This window comes from Anabas testudineus, chromosome 6 (genome assembly GCF_900324465.2).
Source record: "Anabas testudineus chromosome 6, fAnaTes1.2, whole genome shotgun sequence".
In the NCBI taxonomy this organism is placed as follows: Eukaryota; Metazoa; Chordata; class Actinopteri; order Anabantiformes; family Anabantidae; genus Anabas; species Anabas testudineus.
The window spans coordinates 13,873,606-13,889,245 of record NC_046615.1 but is presented as its reverse complement, the minus strand read 5'-3'; the positions used below and the strand labels follow the sequence as shown (position 1 = coordinate 13,889,245).

Genomic DNA, 15,640 nt, shown 5'->3' with positions numbered 1-15,640 from the left:
CTGTTTTGACTGGGTTGTTTGAGTAAGGCAGAACTGTCTAAGGTAGAGGATCATATCCTTTGCCCCGCTATCTGATGTAAGAAAGAGGTGGGATGTTTTTCAGGTCAAGATACAGCCTCTCACAATCTGAAACTCCGACCAGTCTTACAGAAAAGCCCTCTGGCCTTCCCTCTCCACAAGTTTCATCAGAGTGATCAGAGTGAAAGGATAGCCTTCAGGGCTAGTTTCTTCCATTCACACAGTGGGGTATGAACACACACACACACACACAGATGTACAGACACAGACACACAGCAGTACACTACACAAAAGCGGTTTTACATGGTTTTCGATTGCACTTCACACATGTCAAAATGCAGTACAAATCTCTTGGAAATCATTGATTTCTACAGGTTTGACTGTTCATCAATTCTTCATGAGCAAACTGAAATTGAACAGGCAGGGGTGGTTAGAAAAGGCAAAGCCCGTGTATTTTTGTTGTGGCCAAACAAGCTTTGCATGTGAGACGTGTGTCACATTGTGTTTCTGTATCTTTCAATTCTAGTGATATGATCTGTACTGAATACAAACTCTGGTAGCTAATGCAGCCTTAGAGGTTACAAACCACCACACAACACCACATCCGTGTTGTTCAGCTGCAAGGCCTTGCAGAAAACAAAGAGGTGCTTCAGCACACTGCTTCAACTGTGCATGATTGCCAAGCAGTCATAAGACTGCATAGCATTTTAATTTCCTCTCTGGGGTTATCATCATATTCTCCCCAGGATGGAGATGGAGAAATACAAAATAGTGAAAGTGAATAGTGCAAATCTAATTGAAGGCGCTGATTTATTACAATAATATGTTTATAGATGATATAGAAAAAAAGAGTCAGCACAGACACAAACAAGCTGTAGTGCTACAGAAATGTAACATTTAAATGTTAGTACTCACAGGTATGTGTCTTCTTTGTTACAGAGATACCTGTAAAGAAAGAAAACCAGTCATGAAAAGAAATGCATATAAATAAAAATCACATTTACGATTTCCAGCACAAACCATGATTTACATGGAAGTATTTAAGGTTGACTGATGATGATAATGGTGGTAAAAAGGAGACCCTGTGGTCCAACAGACTGTCACTGTCCAAGGTCACTCAGGTGGCAGGCATAGGGGGAATTATGTGTGTAGGCTGGTGTCTGACCTGCAGCCACGCTACATCAACATCCCAGACAAGGTTGTTGAAACTTTATGCTTTGCGGGCAATGAATGAAAATTTATACTAAAACAAACAACATTTGGAATGTTAATGTGTTGAGCAGCCAGACTGATTGGGCCTGAGCACATGACTAAGCCTGTGGCTCAGAGCAAGATGGAGGCACTTTGACCTCAATGTTAGTTAGTTAATCCTTTATTTAAACAGGTAGCCACATTGAGATCAGGACCTCTTTTTAAGGGAGACTGTGTACAAACAATGTATGTGAAAGAATAAGACAAAAGTCTATTTTAAACACAAATGAACACATATTTCCCAAAATAAGTCAGAATGATGCAATACATTTTAAATACTATGAAATTAATTACATGAAAATCAAATGATGCATATTCTGCAGAGTCAGATTGCCAAAATCCTTATCACAGTGAGCATTTCAAAAATGTTTGGATACCAAAACTTAAACACACACTTTGTTCAAGCATTTAAACAAGCTTGCTATTGATAAAAGAAACAGACATTTACAAAGTGAATTGCAAAGCTGTCCGTGCCATAAAAGAACTAATCTGAATGCACAGAACGAGTTGGTGAGTAGTTTAAATAAAGCTTTGTTGGACACCTTTGCTCAAGAGTATTTATCTAAGTACCAATGCAAATAACACCCAACATATCCTGTACTATACAAATATAAAAGCTAAATCTAACTGTTTCCTATTATCAAATGCTTTTACAGGGCATAGACAGCATGACAACAATAGCTGCTTTGGTTGTAATAGTACTTCATTGTCCATTAAACAATTGTACCAATTAACCCACACAGATGAATTTGAACAATTGTTATTTTCAATCATCTAATCCACACGTTTTACTGCATAGAGAGTGAATATAAAGTCAAAAATAGTAGAAGCTAAGCAAAGATCAACATTATCACAATCTTCTCCCTTCTTAAAACAAAAACTTATGACTTCACTTCAAGCCTTTATTTGGCTGGTGTGAGATAAAACGTATAGTGACAGTGAAAACATCTGATAAACTATAGATGTGATATAAGCATGACTGCTTATCAAGCAAGTAGCCAGTCTGACCAGTGTGAGTCAGACCTAGCTGAGGCTGAAGCAGAGCTGGGCTGCCACTGCTCATACAGCCCTCGCCCCTTCGGGTGTCAACTCATCGAATGAGCCACTTTGCTTCTTGCTGTTGCTCCGGCTGCTTCCCCTGTCTGCAACATTGGTCTAATGCCCCAGGAGTCTGACGTGGACGAGCGCACAGTCAGCCGTGGTCCCCAGCGGCCCGCTGGATGCTCATGCTTTGCGGGGCGAGAGCACACTAATAGATCCCACTTGTCATGCGGAAGCAATGGCTAATTTTTCTACAGCTTGCATTTGAAACTCGAGGGACGACGAGCTGACATGATTCAATAACTCTCTGTGAAAAAAGCGTCTGGCCAGCGATAACAATGTTTCAGACACGTTTGAGGGGAAACGAGTCAAAGAGCAATGAGGGGGAAAACAAATAAGCCCTTCAGCCTCCTATAGACATATACAGAGAAACACATAACTGATATCAACTCCACAGAGCAGAAAGAGGGAAAACAGTCACCTAGGGGCCAATAGTCTGTGATGGAGCTCTAGCATTGTTCCAGTGCTCAGGGCCAAAAGCTTCTGTTCTGTCCAGTGGTGACATTACATAAGGAGGAAATAAACAGCAATCTAGTCTTAATTCTACACTTCAATCAAATGGCATGAAAGCCAGAAAGAGCTGATGGTCCATTAAAGAGCAGTGGTTTCAAGGTACTGCAACACAAGGCAGCTGTAAAAGAGTTAAGTGGCTCTTTGTTTTAATGGGTAAGACAAGTTTTTAGACCATGTAAGGAACACAGCCGGTGCACTTAGTGGAAAAGAGTGGAAAGAGCAAATAGTTTTTCCTGGCTTTTTCCTAAGACTGCACATTACTGCTACGAACATAGCCATGACCAAGGATCTGATGACAATCACACAAGAGACATTATTTAATCCGAGTGATAATTAATTTCATGTAAAATGAACATAGCATACAGGCCGTGCTAACAGTCTGACAAGCCTTTCATTTCAAATTGTTTACGTCAGAGGAAGTGAAAAAAACAACTCTGTGTGAGGTGCGCATACAACATCTGTGCGTGCCTCTGCCCATGGCTAGCCACACAGTCTCTTTCACTGATGACTGCAAGAAGTACCAATTCATCTGATTTGGCTGATGTTTCTAAACCTCAGATTTTCAGATCTATATGTTGTGTTGATTGTATGATCATGACTAATACACGAAAAGCCGCCATGACTCTGATACTCATGAAATCAAGTCTACTTAAAGAGCAGTTTTACTGTAAAAGTACCCAGTGGAATCCTCTGTATAAACAAACACAGTTTTATTCACTGGACTTGCAAAGTTTCTCACTACAAAGTACTGTCTTTAAGGGCTTGAAATAAAATGTTGAACGTATGTAGGCTACAAACTTGTGAATTTGCAATGCTACCTGCCTTGGAACAAGCTGTCAGTCATATACAGTCAGCAGAAATGTGAACTAATATGCACCACTAAATTGTAGTGAAGGGGGAACTACTCATTAGATCATTTCTATACAGTCTACACTAGTGTAGATAGATAAATCAAACAACCAAACATGTATGTTATGGACACAGAAGTCAGAACGGCCATTGAGTGAGTGAAGTGAGTGTCTTGGCCCAAATACTGAACTCCAAACATTTCATAATATAAAAATAATTCTCTTCCCTTCTCTAAGATGCAGGGAGAAAACCATTACTGTCATTTGTAGAAAAGACTCATTTAGTGGGTCTGTTGCTATGCAGGTTAGAGGAAGCAGGGAGGGTGGTAAGGGGGCCCACTTCCTCCTCTATGTGTCATTCAGAATCCTGTGATTAGAGGTGGCAAGGAGAAGGGGCCACAACGTCAGTGAATGAGTCAGACAGTGAGAAAGAAGGAGTTAGCTCTGGGCACTGACATTGGCAATGCCTGCCAGCCCATGTCTTCTCCACTGGATGGCAGGTTCAGAGGTCAGTCTGGAGGTGAAGCTCTCCTTGGCTGACAAACAGGCTGCTATAAACATGCTAACACCTTTAATAAAAATCTACCTGCTTTGTGGCCAATATTTATGTATGTAAATCAAGGAAGTTGAAGTTAAAAGGCAACCACTATCTTTATAAAGTTGCAGCTGAGCCCTAATTTCTGAATTATCCTTTGTCATTTGCCGCAAACGAAGGAGGGATAGTTGTCACCATGCGGCTTTTGATCAGTCATATTTTCCCTTGCATCGGTAAACAATTCAGCACATGTTCTCATGAGACTTTGTAGAGGAAGAGAGTTACTGTGCGTGCGAGTGGAGGTTAACCTCCACCACATATATCTGAAGAGGGGCACACATCCTGTAAACATGCCACTTAGACAGGAGGAGAGTGAGTTTGGGTTTGGCAGCCACAGTGCTACAGCCAGCTGCGGAGCACTGTGCCATCGCAGGCGACTCAAAGTGACAGTGCTGTAATGAAGTCTGAGGCGCACGGCAGGCTGTACGTCATAATTTCAGGTTCTTTAAAGCCTGACAGGGAATGATTATCATGGATGGTTATTGTCACCCTGCCTCCCTGGGAGACGAGGCGTGCTCTGGGGTTGTTGCACCGTGACATTCAAAGTTACAGTCTCCTTCATATAATGGAGCTGTCCTCTCAGCTCGCTAATGGGAGCGATCCATTTAACCTGTGCCAGAAACACACAGACGAGGAAGTTCCTAATGCGAGGCCTCTCCCGTGGGGACGTCACACTCCCCCCCTGGCTGCTCCCTTCCTGCTGCTTGATTCATTGACTGGCGCTCCTCACTTATCCTCATTCACTGTTCAGTCTGGGGAGACAGGGAGGCTTGCTTCCTGCCGCCTGCTCCACATGCCACTGCTACACGCCCGCCGCTCACAAGGACACAGCCAGTGCAACAGACCCAGCTGCAGGAAGAGACTATGAGGGCCCAGTGAGAGACAGGCTAGACACCTACTGGAGTTTTGGGTCAACACTGTAGGCCTTGATAATGGCCGAAGTACACAGTCTCTACAGTAGTAGTAGTCTACAGGGACTAGGACTCCATTATAGTCCCTATAGGCCTCTTATACCTGCATAGAGAAAAAAACATCATACAGTAATTAGAAGATTTGCTTATTGTTCTGTCTTAATGATGGTGGTTGTATGGGACTGTTAATTTTAGGCAACTCCTGAGGTGCCAGTTAATGATGGTGCCTAAGCCATGGTCATCATAAGAATAATGGATGTGACCACAATTAGTAGTCCATCTTTTGACTGTTGCCACCTGCCCGACTGACAAATTGCTGCTACGTTCCTGAGAGAAAATAATTAGAAACAATTAATGTGTACTTCTTCTTAGCCACTAGGAAGCATGTTTTACTGTGATTTGCAGAGAAGAAGTTCAACAAGATACGAATTCAGGATTGAAGAAAACTACATACAACTTGTTTAGATTGAGCTTCTATAATTTATTTTATGATTAGTTATTAGTTATATGTTATGGTTTAGACAGTACAGAACACTATCAAACTACATTTATATAATACAAGGTTGCTGATGCATTGATGCTCATCTCTGATAAAATAAGATGGGTGAGCTGACTCAAGGACCTGCGTGCTGTTTTAACTTTGGTAGTCTTTGTGAAGGCCAAGTTTCATATACAAAGTCATTTAAACAATCCTCCCATTTGCTGTGACACACTTATTAGCTATTATACCACTATAAACTATACATGCAAAAATTTAATGATTAAAAAAGCACAATGATTCTAATCAGCTGCCCCCTAATATACTAAAACACTTAATCCATGGAGAGGCCAACTCTCTGGGGAGGCTCAAGAGAAAAATGACTTCTTTGTCTCCAGGCGCTGTTATTTCTGGTCATTTCTAATTGGTTTTAACTAAAAGCAACCACTCTGAGACTCCACAGGTTACTCCAATGCATCACTATGGAATTGTCTGCAAATAGAAGATATACATCCAAATTAGTTTTAGAGGACACCAAAGTTGTCTTTCATAAGATGATAGGAGAAAAGGTCAGGAAAAAACAAAAAGGGATACAAGCCTTAGTGAGAAAGGCAAGAGGTTGCAAGATCCCAGTGGAGCAGCAATGGTATCAGGGTGCCTCTAAGATCACAGAAGTCTTGGTTGACTTGAGGTGCTGTGTCACACACATACCCTCTACAAATGTCTCCCAGGCTAAAGTACAACAGCTTCCCCTATGCAGTTCTGCATTGATAGGTCTGAGAGTCTCCAGGTGAGTCCTCAGTGCTGTTTGTTGGCTCGTGAATTATACATTGGCAGCAGAGGAATTGACGTTGGCCCAGGAGGACCGAGAACAGCAGGTATGGCTTGGAGGCAGATTGAAGACTCTTGACGGAATTTTAATTGTACCGCAGGGAACACTGTAATAAGTTCCATTGTTATTGGTAAGACGCCGCTACACAGGCTCACTTAGCTGAGACACAGCTTAAAAAATGACAACTTCCAAAAACCTATTGTACAACATCCAGGACTTTAATATGGCATGAACAGCCCTACAGTTAATGACTATCCTGAGGAGAATATCACTGTTGTACTAATATTTATCACTGTGCTTTGTCTGCGCTCAGAGGTTTCTGCAAAATACTCAAAGGACAAAGGTTAGCTACAGTACGGCGAAGGGAGAAAAATTCAGGAAACATTTACAAACTAAACAAGGAACCCCTCAATCAGAAATCGCTGAGTCATTCCATTCAGTTTTGTTGTGCAATTCAGCAGAGCACAGGTGAAAAGACAACATGTTAGGGTTTCTGTTGCTCTGATGTTGTTAATGCTGATCCTGGCTTTGGCTGCACTATACAGTAATGCTCCTCTGAGTGTGAGCTGGTCCCAGTGGGCCTGACAGATGCAGGAAGGCGCTGGTCAAAGTGAGGCCAGGGGCACAGGCAGACCTCTGTGTACTCTCTGCTCTGGTGGTTCCCAGCCCAGCAGTAATCTCCCAGTGATCCAGCCTCAACCACACATGAAACCCAATAGCTTTTCAGACCGCACCATAAATAAAGACAAACCACACTGAGACCACCCTGGCTTTCTTTCCCGTGACTGAGCTACAGTGAATAGCAATCTGCATAGGCCACCATTAATTGTGTTTCCACACTTATTTAATATAAAGGCTTTAACTACATAGATTTGAAATATACACTAAATGGTTGTTTTGACAAGCTGTTCAAACTAAGTGCTGTATTTGCAATCATTCCTCTTTTTTTTTTTTTTTTTTTTATGTGCACAATGTAGAAAATACATCACAATTCCAATGTAATGATGCAGGTTAGAGGTTGTCCTGCCTCTTTGGTACACATTCCCCAGAGACAGCACTATATATTGCCTTATAACAACACAGTTTGAGGGACAACTGGGGGATACAATTACACATGGCTCTGAAACCCACAGTCCAATAGTTTACTTTTACTTTTAGTGTACTTATTATCATAATGGTATGTAAGTTTTTATTAATTGGCAGAAATAGTTTAATTATAATTCCAAATACAAAGCAAGACAATTTCAAATCTACAATTTTGTATGAAATTGCTTTTATTCACTTCGTCTTCTGTTTTCAATGCATGCTTGCAAAGGATGATTCACAGGAAACCACAGCGGTAGACTGCTTCTGCCAAAGGTATATGTAATTTTATCAGATAAAGTATTACTCATTGATGTTCATTCTTCCCCACCGTCTGAGTTGAGAATCCATTCATTTCATTAGAGTAGTTGTAGTAAAAAAGAAGGGATTAGAGTAGGTGAGCTGATGTGTGTTCTGGCACTTAGTGACAATCTGTTACCAGAACTATCCAGACTGTACACACAAGCATGCTTGTATAATCACCTGGGGGGAGGGAAGACTAGAGATATGATGACAAACTAATGTCAGCTAATATCAGCTCCATAAAGGCTGACTCAGAAATATATTGGAACCCTTTCATTACCATCACTCATTCAGTCTCTATTCTCATCCAGTAAAGTACAGTACAGCAGGCACTTGTCTAATGAACAAGGGTCTATGGGGAAGGTTCGCTCTATGTGAGTGTGTTGGAAGTCAAGGTCCCACAACAGTGGACTCATAGCTCTGCTGATAAGGACTTGGCTGTAATTGCTCAAAAGGGAGGGAACTGCAGCCCCATTAGGTCTGGTCTTAGCACTTGCCAATAAGCCAAACTGCCCCTCTGAAGCCTCGCATGTAATGAAAACTTCCTCAGAGATGAATTACATGTCTGTCAATCCACTAATTAATATCATGGACTTGTCGTTTTTGCTTCTCTGCAGTAACGAACAGAGTCTGAGAGACTGGGATTGAGGTGTTTCTGAACACTCGAAGACATAAAGGAAGGAAAAACAGAGGCAAACTAGCAAGAGCATTGCTACTGTGATTCTCTGCAGTCATGGTCGGCACTTAGTGCAGCATCTATTTTTCATGTATTTCATAATTAAAACCTGCAAGTTCTGTAAGCCCTCCATGCTCCATGCAGATCAAAGGTAGTCCTATTAGCAGGGAGTTCATCAGTGGAGCCACTCTTCCATTTCCAGGCAACAGAGCCATGCTTAAAGCACAAATACCCTGTAATTACACACATGTATGATAACGGGACAGCCACGGAGCTGGACTATGATTAATAGAACACAGATCACAGTTTTCTCCTCCTTTTTCAAAGCTAACACAACAGAAGACTTTACACACGAGGATAACCCATGTGTAGCAGATAAAGAGGTTGATGAAAGACTGAATACATATTTCACACACCGCCTCTTGTGGTGCAGGTGGAGTGTGCTTCAGTTTGTTGCCTTCTCCCTCCCCACTGCATTCTCTATGTAAATGTAATCGGAGGATAACACGGGATAAAGCTCTGCAGAGCAGAGACATGATGCCTCCCTTCTGCAGGGATAGAAGAATACAAACCAACCACACAGAGAAGTAGGTAGAGAAGAAGCAATGATACCGTTAATGCTGCATTTGGGTTGGCTGATTTAATTGTATTATTACAGGATTTAGGTATGCAAATATAACTCAAATGTAGTCATGTACAACAATTCATTATAGTAGCAGTATAGTTGCTATTTACCATCACTAACGCCTCAGTTAGATAGCCACCAACAACCAAAATCAAACAACAAGCTGATATAGTGATTGAAAAATGTGCACAGCATTTACATTTAGAAACATCTGCCGCTAATAATCACCCTGCTGTCGATCAAGTTATTCTTATGCCATTGCATAATCATATGAAAGAGTCATATGAAAGAGGAGCTATAATTAGCCATGCTAGCATTTGCACACTCATAAGCATAGCAGTTGTGTTGTTTATCCTTTCCCTCTTACTGAAAGCGTACAGTAATAACTTTAACTTTAAGTTAACAGCAGGAAGCAAACTGCTGAACTTCCTCCAGGCTCATGAGGTCAGTTCACGGCACACATTGTCCTGTGTTAACAACTGACAGGTAGATGACAATTCAAATATCCACTTCTAATGTTACACGATAAAAACAGGGCATCTAACCACAAGGCACAGCAAGATAACACATCCAAGTCAGGTTACAAAGAGAACAGACAGAGGGCAGGGATGTTGAACTTTACACAACGGTGACCTATAACAAAGGCTATTCAAACTTTCCCCTGTAGTGTTCAACAACACGTGCTGAAATACTGCTCCATTCAACACATGCATTTTATAATTATTATTATTCTTTATGCAACAGTCACCACTGTAACAGCCACTTGTCCACCAGACACACAGTATAAACAGCAAACACTGCACAAATGTCATCATCCAGTATGTACTATATAGCATATCCCAATATATGCACAGACAGCCCCTGCCACTCAGTGAAATCACAAAGTGAAGGGGGGTCTGAGGTTAAGCCCTTGTGCATACTGCAGCCAGAGCCATACATTCTTAGCAATATGAAAGCTTGCAGCAGTGGCCAGCAGTAATAATTAATAGCATAGTCTATAAGCATTCCATTAGGTGCAAGCAGCTGTCATAAACATCTTAATTAATTTACAAAGCAAGCAACTGGGGAATTATGGCGACGTAAAAATCTGCTTCCCTCTGCCGCTCCATAGCACTGGAACAGATCGGGCTTTTAAATTTTTAAACATGCCTTTCATGTTCTCTAGAGCACTAAAAAGCCTTTGAACAGTCAGCTTGTTAAGAGATGCACCTAGCAGCCCAATACCTACGGGTCGTGTTGCTATTCTTTTCATACAGTGACAAGAGGTTTTGGGCTTCTCTTTGCTGCTCCGGCTTGACTCAAGGAATCTCTCTTTTCCTGTACGGTACCGGCCCTCCCTCCCTCCCTCCCTCCCTCATAATTTGTTTGTCACAGTGACATAACTGCACTGTGTTTTTCTGTCAAACACACCATTTGAGCTCTCTCCATGTATCCTTCTCAGCTTGCTTATGTTTTGTCAGTGGACATAGAAGACAAACATTTACAGTGAAATTGAAGAGATCAACAGCTGTTTTCAACAATATTCATTTTAATATACATATCTATTATTATCTTTCTAATAATCTGAAGTATGATAATTTAACTGCAGAAGCATGAGCAAGACTTTGAGCAATGAAATAAAAAACTCCCACTGTGTCCCACTGTACATAAGAGTGACATGACTCTTGAATATACTGGACAGTGCAACTGAGGGTCAGCGGCAAAAGGACAAGGATGCCACTCTTGCACTGCACTGTAACTCAGTGCAGTGCCGAAGCAAGGGTCAAAGTGTTGTGGTAAAAACTCTATTCTTTACCTGCTCTCACTCAGAGAGGGCAAGATTAAACTAGCCACTCCATTATAGGAGAAAGGCTTAAGAGCATTTCCACTTTCACAGCTAGGATATCAGCAGCTTCTGACACTAAGCGGGGCTGACCCATCATTTTGGAGGGGGCTAAGAGGAGGGTATCAGCTGTCTGCCCAGCAATACAGTTGAGCCTGGGCTAAAAATAATTTTTTCTGACCACAACAGTCTTTTTAAAGAAATATACCACACTGTGAGAAAATAGTACATGTGTGATTATTCTATTAAGAAACAGTGGCAACACCTCCTCGTTACATTAATATATATACACATTCACCATTTGCAATTATGGATCAATTTAACTATGCATAACATTACACCACACTATGCCATTTACCAAGCGCACATTGAATTTTAATGTGCCCATCACTCTCTGATGATAGCCAAGCATCATATATTGCCTTTTTTTCTCACTCCCATTCTAACCTGTCTCTTCCTCTCCATCTCTCTCCATTTCAGCCCATGCCATATTTGCTTAACCCAGCCAGTGTGACAGCACTCAATGCTAAAGCACTCCCAAGGCAGATGATCAAAGTCAGCAGTCAATTCACATTACAATGCATTGATTTGATGTTTCCTAACCTCCCAGGCCTTTCTCTAATGCTGCCAAGGACCTTTAGGATATTTCACAGTGTACCTTCTTTCCCAGCTTCTCTCTCTCTATCCCTCTCTCTCTTTTCCTGTATGTGTGTGTCTACAACCGAAAATGTGGTTGACAGAGATGTTTCTCCAGTCATATTTGCATATGGTTTGAGTCTATATTCTGCCTAATTTAAAAACATACAGTTTAAAAATAACAGACCCGACTCAAAGCCCAGAAGTAATTCATATGAGGACGACCACTTTAAAACCACCCTCCTTTTACAATGTAATTACTGCCCTTCATTCACCTGCTGTTTCAAATATTGTTTTAGAGTAAATCACCCCCTTGTTCTCATATACCACACTTCGTTTGCTCCTCATCACTTATTCATTTGCAATTCTTTATTGAGTCGACTTCTATGCTTTAGTGACTGCCATTTCCCTCTGAGGGGATGTTCAGAGCACTTCCATGTTTTATTCAATTATGAAAACCTAATATGGTGCAAAGGTGTGCATGGCACTCACTCATATCCGTGCATTATTTCATACATATTTATTCTGCCTCTCTGTTGTTGGGTGGCAGAGATTTGAAGAAGCAGCCTGAACAGAGGTATGCTCTTTTGTTTCTGCACTTTTGTTTCTGCACTTTGCACAGGGTTAGTAAGGACCACAGCAAAAAGAGAGAAGAGAAACGGAGATAGCTACCATAGAGTTACAATATCCGTGTAAAACAACTGAATCTATTGCATCTGTTTTGCTTTTGAAGCAGAGAGAGAGTTACTTTATTCTTTTTTTCTACTCAGAGGTTGTCAAAATGCGTAAGCATCATGGCCATGGCACAGTGACACACTGACCTACAAGCACAAAGGAGAACTTGTCTGCCTTGATAAACACACACATACACACAGAACAAGCAAGAGAGAGGAGAAAGAGCGAGCAAGTGCCAAAGACACGAGAGGAGAAAAAAATAAGAATTATTGATTTATGTAAGAGAGGCATTCCTTAAACAGCATTAGTCATCATGGTTGTGTGCAGCAAGCAAGCTCTTTAATTATTTCTCACAAGCCAGACAAACTCACTGCTGCGTGAAGAACGCCTATTGATTTCTGCCTGACAGATGGGACACACTGACTTATAGCTATTCATAGACCGTGTGGATGATCAAAAAGACAGAGATGGTACTTAGCACCTATTCAATCTACAGAGCAATGACAGAGCAACTGTTACAACTGGCCATTAGGCAGGTGAGGCGGACTCAAGAGTACCTGGGGTCAGACTGCAGAGGTAAGAGAACCAGTGTTTCACAGCGACTGTATCTGGCAACTGAGTGGCGGGTGAGTATAAAGCGTGGGTTAAATGTCCGAATGGTTATTGACACATTTGCGTGTTGATATTTAGTGCATTGTAGGGCTGAGAATAACACTTTTACTCAATAATCTTTTTATTACTTGAAAAAAAAAGTAATTTTGTGATATTTGAGGAAAAAGTAAATATTTGCTAATTTAGCTTTACAAATGATAAACTTTAAATAATCAGTCAGCTGAGTTTGGCAGTGCCCAGTACTACTGTTGTATGTGTGTGTGTGTGTGCGTGTAGGCAAAAGAGAGACAGAACAGAAAAGGATATTTAGAGGACATAATTAAAAGTAACTGCAAGAACAAATATCTAATGTTATGGCAAAGGCTGCTTGATACACCAAATGTGCTGTTTGATATTCAAATGTTTAAACAAACAAACAAACAAAAAAAAAATATATATTTAAATAAATATATATGTACATATTGATAGAAAGCTAAAGTATCAAAATTCATCTGAATTCCTAGTGTGGCTTTTTAGGAGCAAACTGCTCATCTTCTGTGAGGTCTGTGTTTTAAAGTGCACCTCTATTGTTATTTCATGAGAAAGGCTCAGCACAGAGCCGGGGCCTTGTGTGAGCTGTGGAGGGAGAATTCCCCTGCATGGCTACACAATACACAGACAGCACATTTAGACATGTCAGGCCCTAACTAGAGAACAGCCAGTGAGGTGAACCCACTAACCCCACATCTTTACCATGTCTAGCCAGGCTGCTTTGGAAACCCCAGTTAAAAATGCATTCGGTGTAGCTGATGTTGTGGGCAGGCGGTGCTGCTCTCATGTGCTGCTCACAACCCTGGTTAGTAAAATGCCATTACTGTATGCCTCATCACTGCTGCTACTTCTGTACTTACATAATTTACACAAGCAAAAGGAGGGGAGGACAGTGGGGGGAGGTTTAGAGGAGGGAAGTGTTGAGCTACAGGGAGCCCACGTCCAATTGGTTTGGCCATGTGGAGAGACAAATACGGCAGTATGAAGGGTAGGGGGTGGGGGGTGCCTTCATGCCACAGCGGGCTTTGATGACTACATGCTGAGATGCCCCTACAACATGCTGATAGACAGTAGAAAGACCCCACCCCTCCTTTGCAGCTGAGCAAAATATAGACGCAACAGGAACAAGGCAGAGAGTCTGAGCACATTAGAGGTGCACTGATCCAAGACCATGGCATGGTTATTTATTAATCAGCTGAGCTTAGCTAAATGCCTGCTTAGATGAACAGCACAGGCTTGGGGTGCAGCATCAGCCTCAAGACAGCAAAACTGTTGACATAATGCAACTTGAAATACCAGTGGCAAGAAGAAGTATGTGAACCCTTTGGAATTGCGTGTTTTTTTTTGCTTTAACCCTTGCATTAATTTGTCACAAAATGTGATCTGATCTTCGTCTGAGTCAAAAGAATTAACAAATATAATGTGGCTAAAATAATAAACAAAAATTCTTATCTTTAGCCCTTGGAATCATAACCAGTCAGGTATTAGCTTACCTGGAAGAAAACCATTAAATTCCAAAGGGGTTCACATACTTTTTCTTGCCACTGGTACATGATGCATTAACTTCAGATAAAGCTATTTGCTACAGCATTTTTTTTTATATTCCTCATATTTTCATGAAGCATGTATCGGTCGCTGCTAATACTCACACAGAGAGTGAAAATAATACAATCGAATACAGTGAACAATCTAAAGCTTAGCACTAAGTAAATCTATTTGTGCCTATTTGGCTACAAAACGAAACATTACTGTGTGATCCAAAGTAAATACTGTCAGAGCATGCAGCAAACAAAGAATGTTTGCCCATTTGCACATTATTCATCTCCTAGGGTGAAGGCAGTGATGAGTAACAGCATGGCGATGTTGTCAGTAAATATACTCTAACATACACAAAATCACCCCTTTCATGTTGTACTTTGGAGTTCACTGGCACCACAACACTGTGCGCTGATAGTGTTTTTTGCCAATTTCAACACCTCACAGTTGGGGTGTCAGCACATTGAAATGGTGTTGAGAAACATAGCCTTTTAACTGAGAAGAAACATCTCTTGGAGGAAAGAAAAACAGAATGGGATGCAATTCTCCAGAGTGTATCCCCCTCATGTCTCTTCCACTGTTTTTTTGGCAGGCCGGGTAATGTACAGGAAAGCACTGGCACACAACACTCTCTCTACCTGAACACAAAGGGAAACATCTCAGCCTGGAGTTTGGGCTTCAGAGACTAATAGGAGGCTTGCACATCACCACAGGGAAACTGAGTGTTAGGCTCTCCATTGGCTTATCCTGTTGATGCACGCTCTCCAGACTGAAGTGTTTTTTACTAAGTTCTTCATTACTTCAGGAGCCTTTTTACGGAGGTGCCATGAAGGAGTGATGGAAGTTTCCAAAAACATTTGAGGAACAGAAGAGGTAGAAAGCTGATGTGGTCATTACCAGACGCTTCCTTTCATCATTTCTGCGACTACCTCACACGCACTTTCATTCTCCCAGACTTCTGCAGCACTGAGCTGAGAGAGCCTAAGCCTCTTGGACAGTTCATTTAGGATAATGCAATGATGAGAAACGTGGAGGGCGGGGGGAGTTTTGTGTGTGTGTGAGTGTGTGTGTGTGTGTGTGTGTGTGCACGTGCGT

General features: G+C 41.5%; 1 protein-coding gene across 1 annotated transcript in view; it reads right to left on the bottom strand.

Annotated features, from left to right (window-relative positions):
- roraa (RAR-related orphan receptor A, paralog a) overlaps positions 1-15,640 on the bottom strand; it is a 165,980-nt gene that overhangs the window by 56,837 nt on the left and 93,503 nt on the right. The window contains exon 2 of the mRNA XM_026365300.1: positions 934-963. Within this exon, the coding sequence (XP_026221085.1) occupies positions 934-963 (30 nt within the window). The remainder of the gene's footprint in view (positions 1-933; positions 964-15,640) is intronic.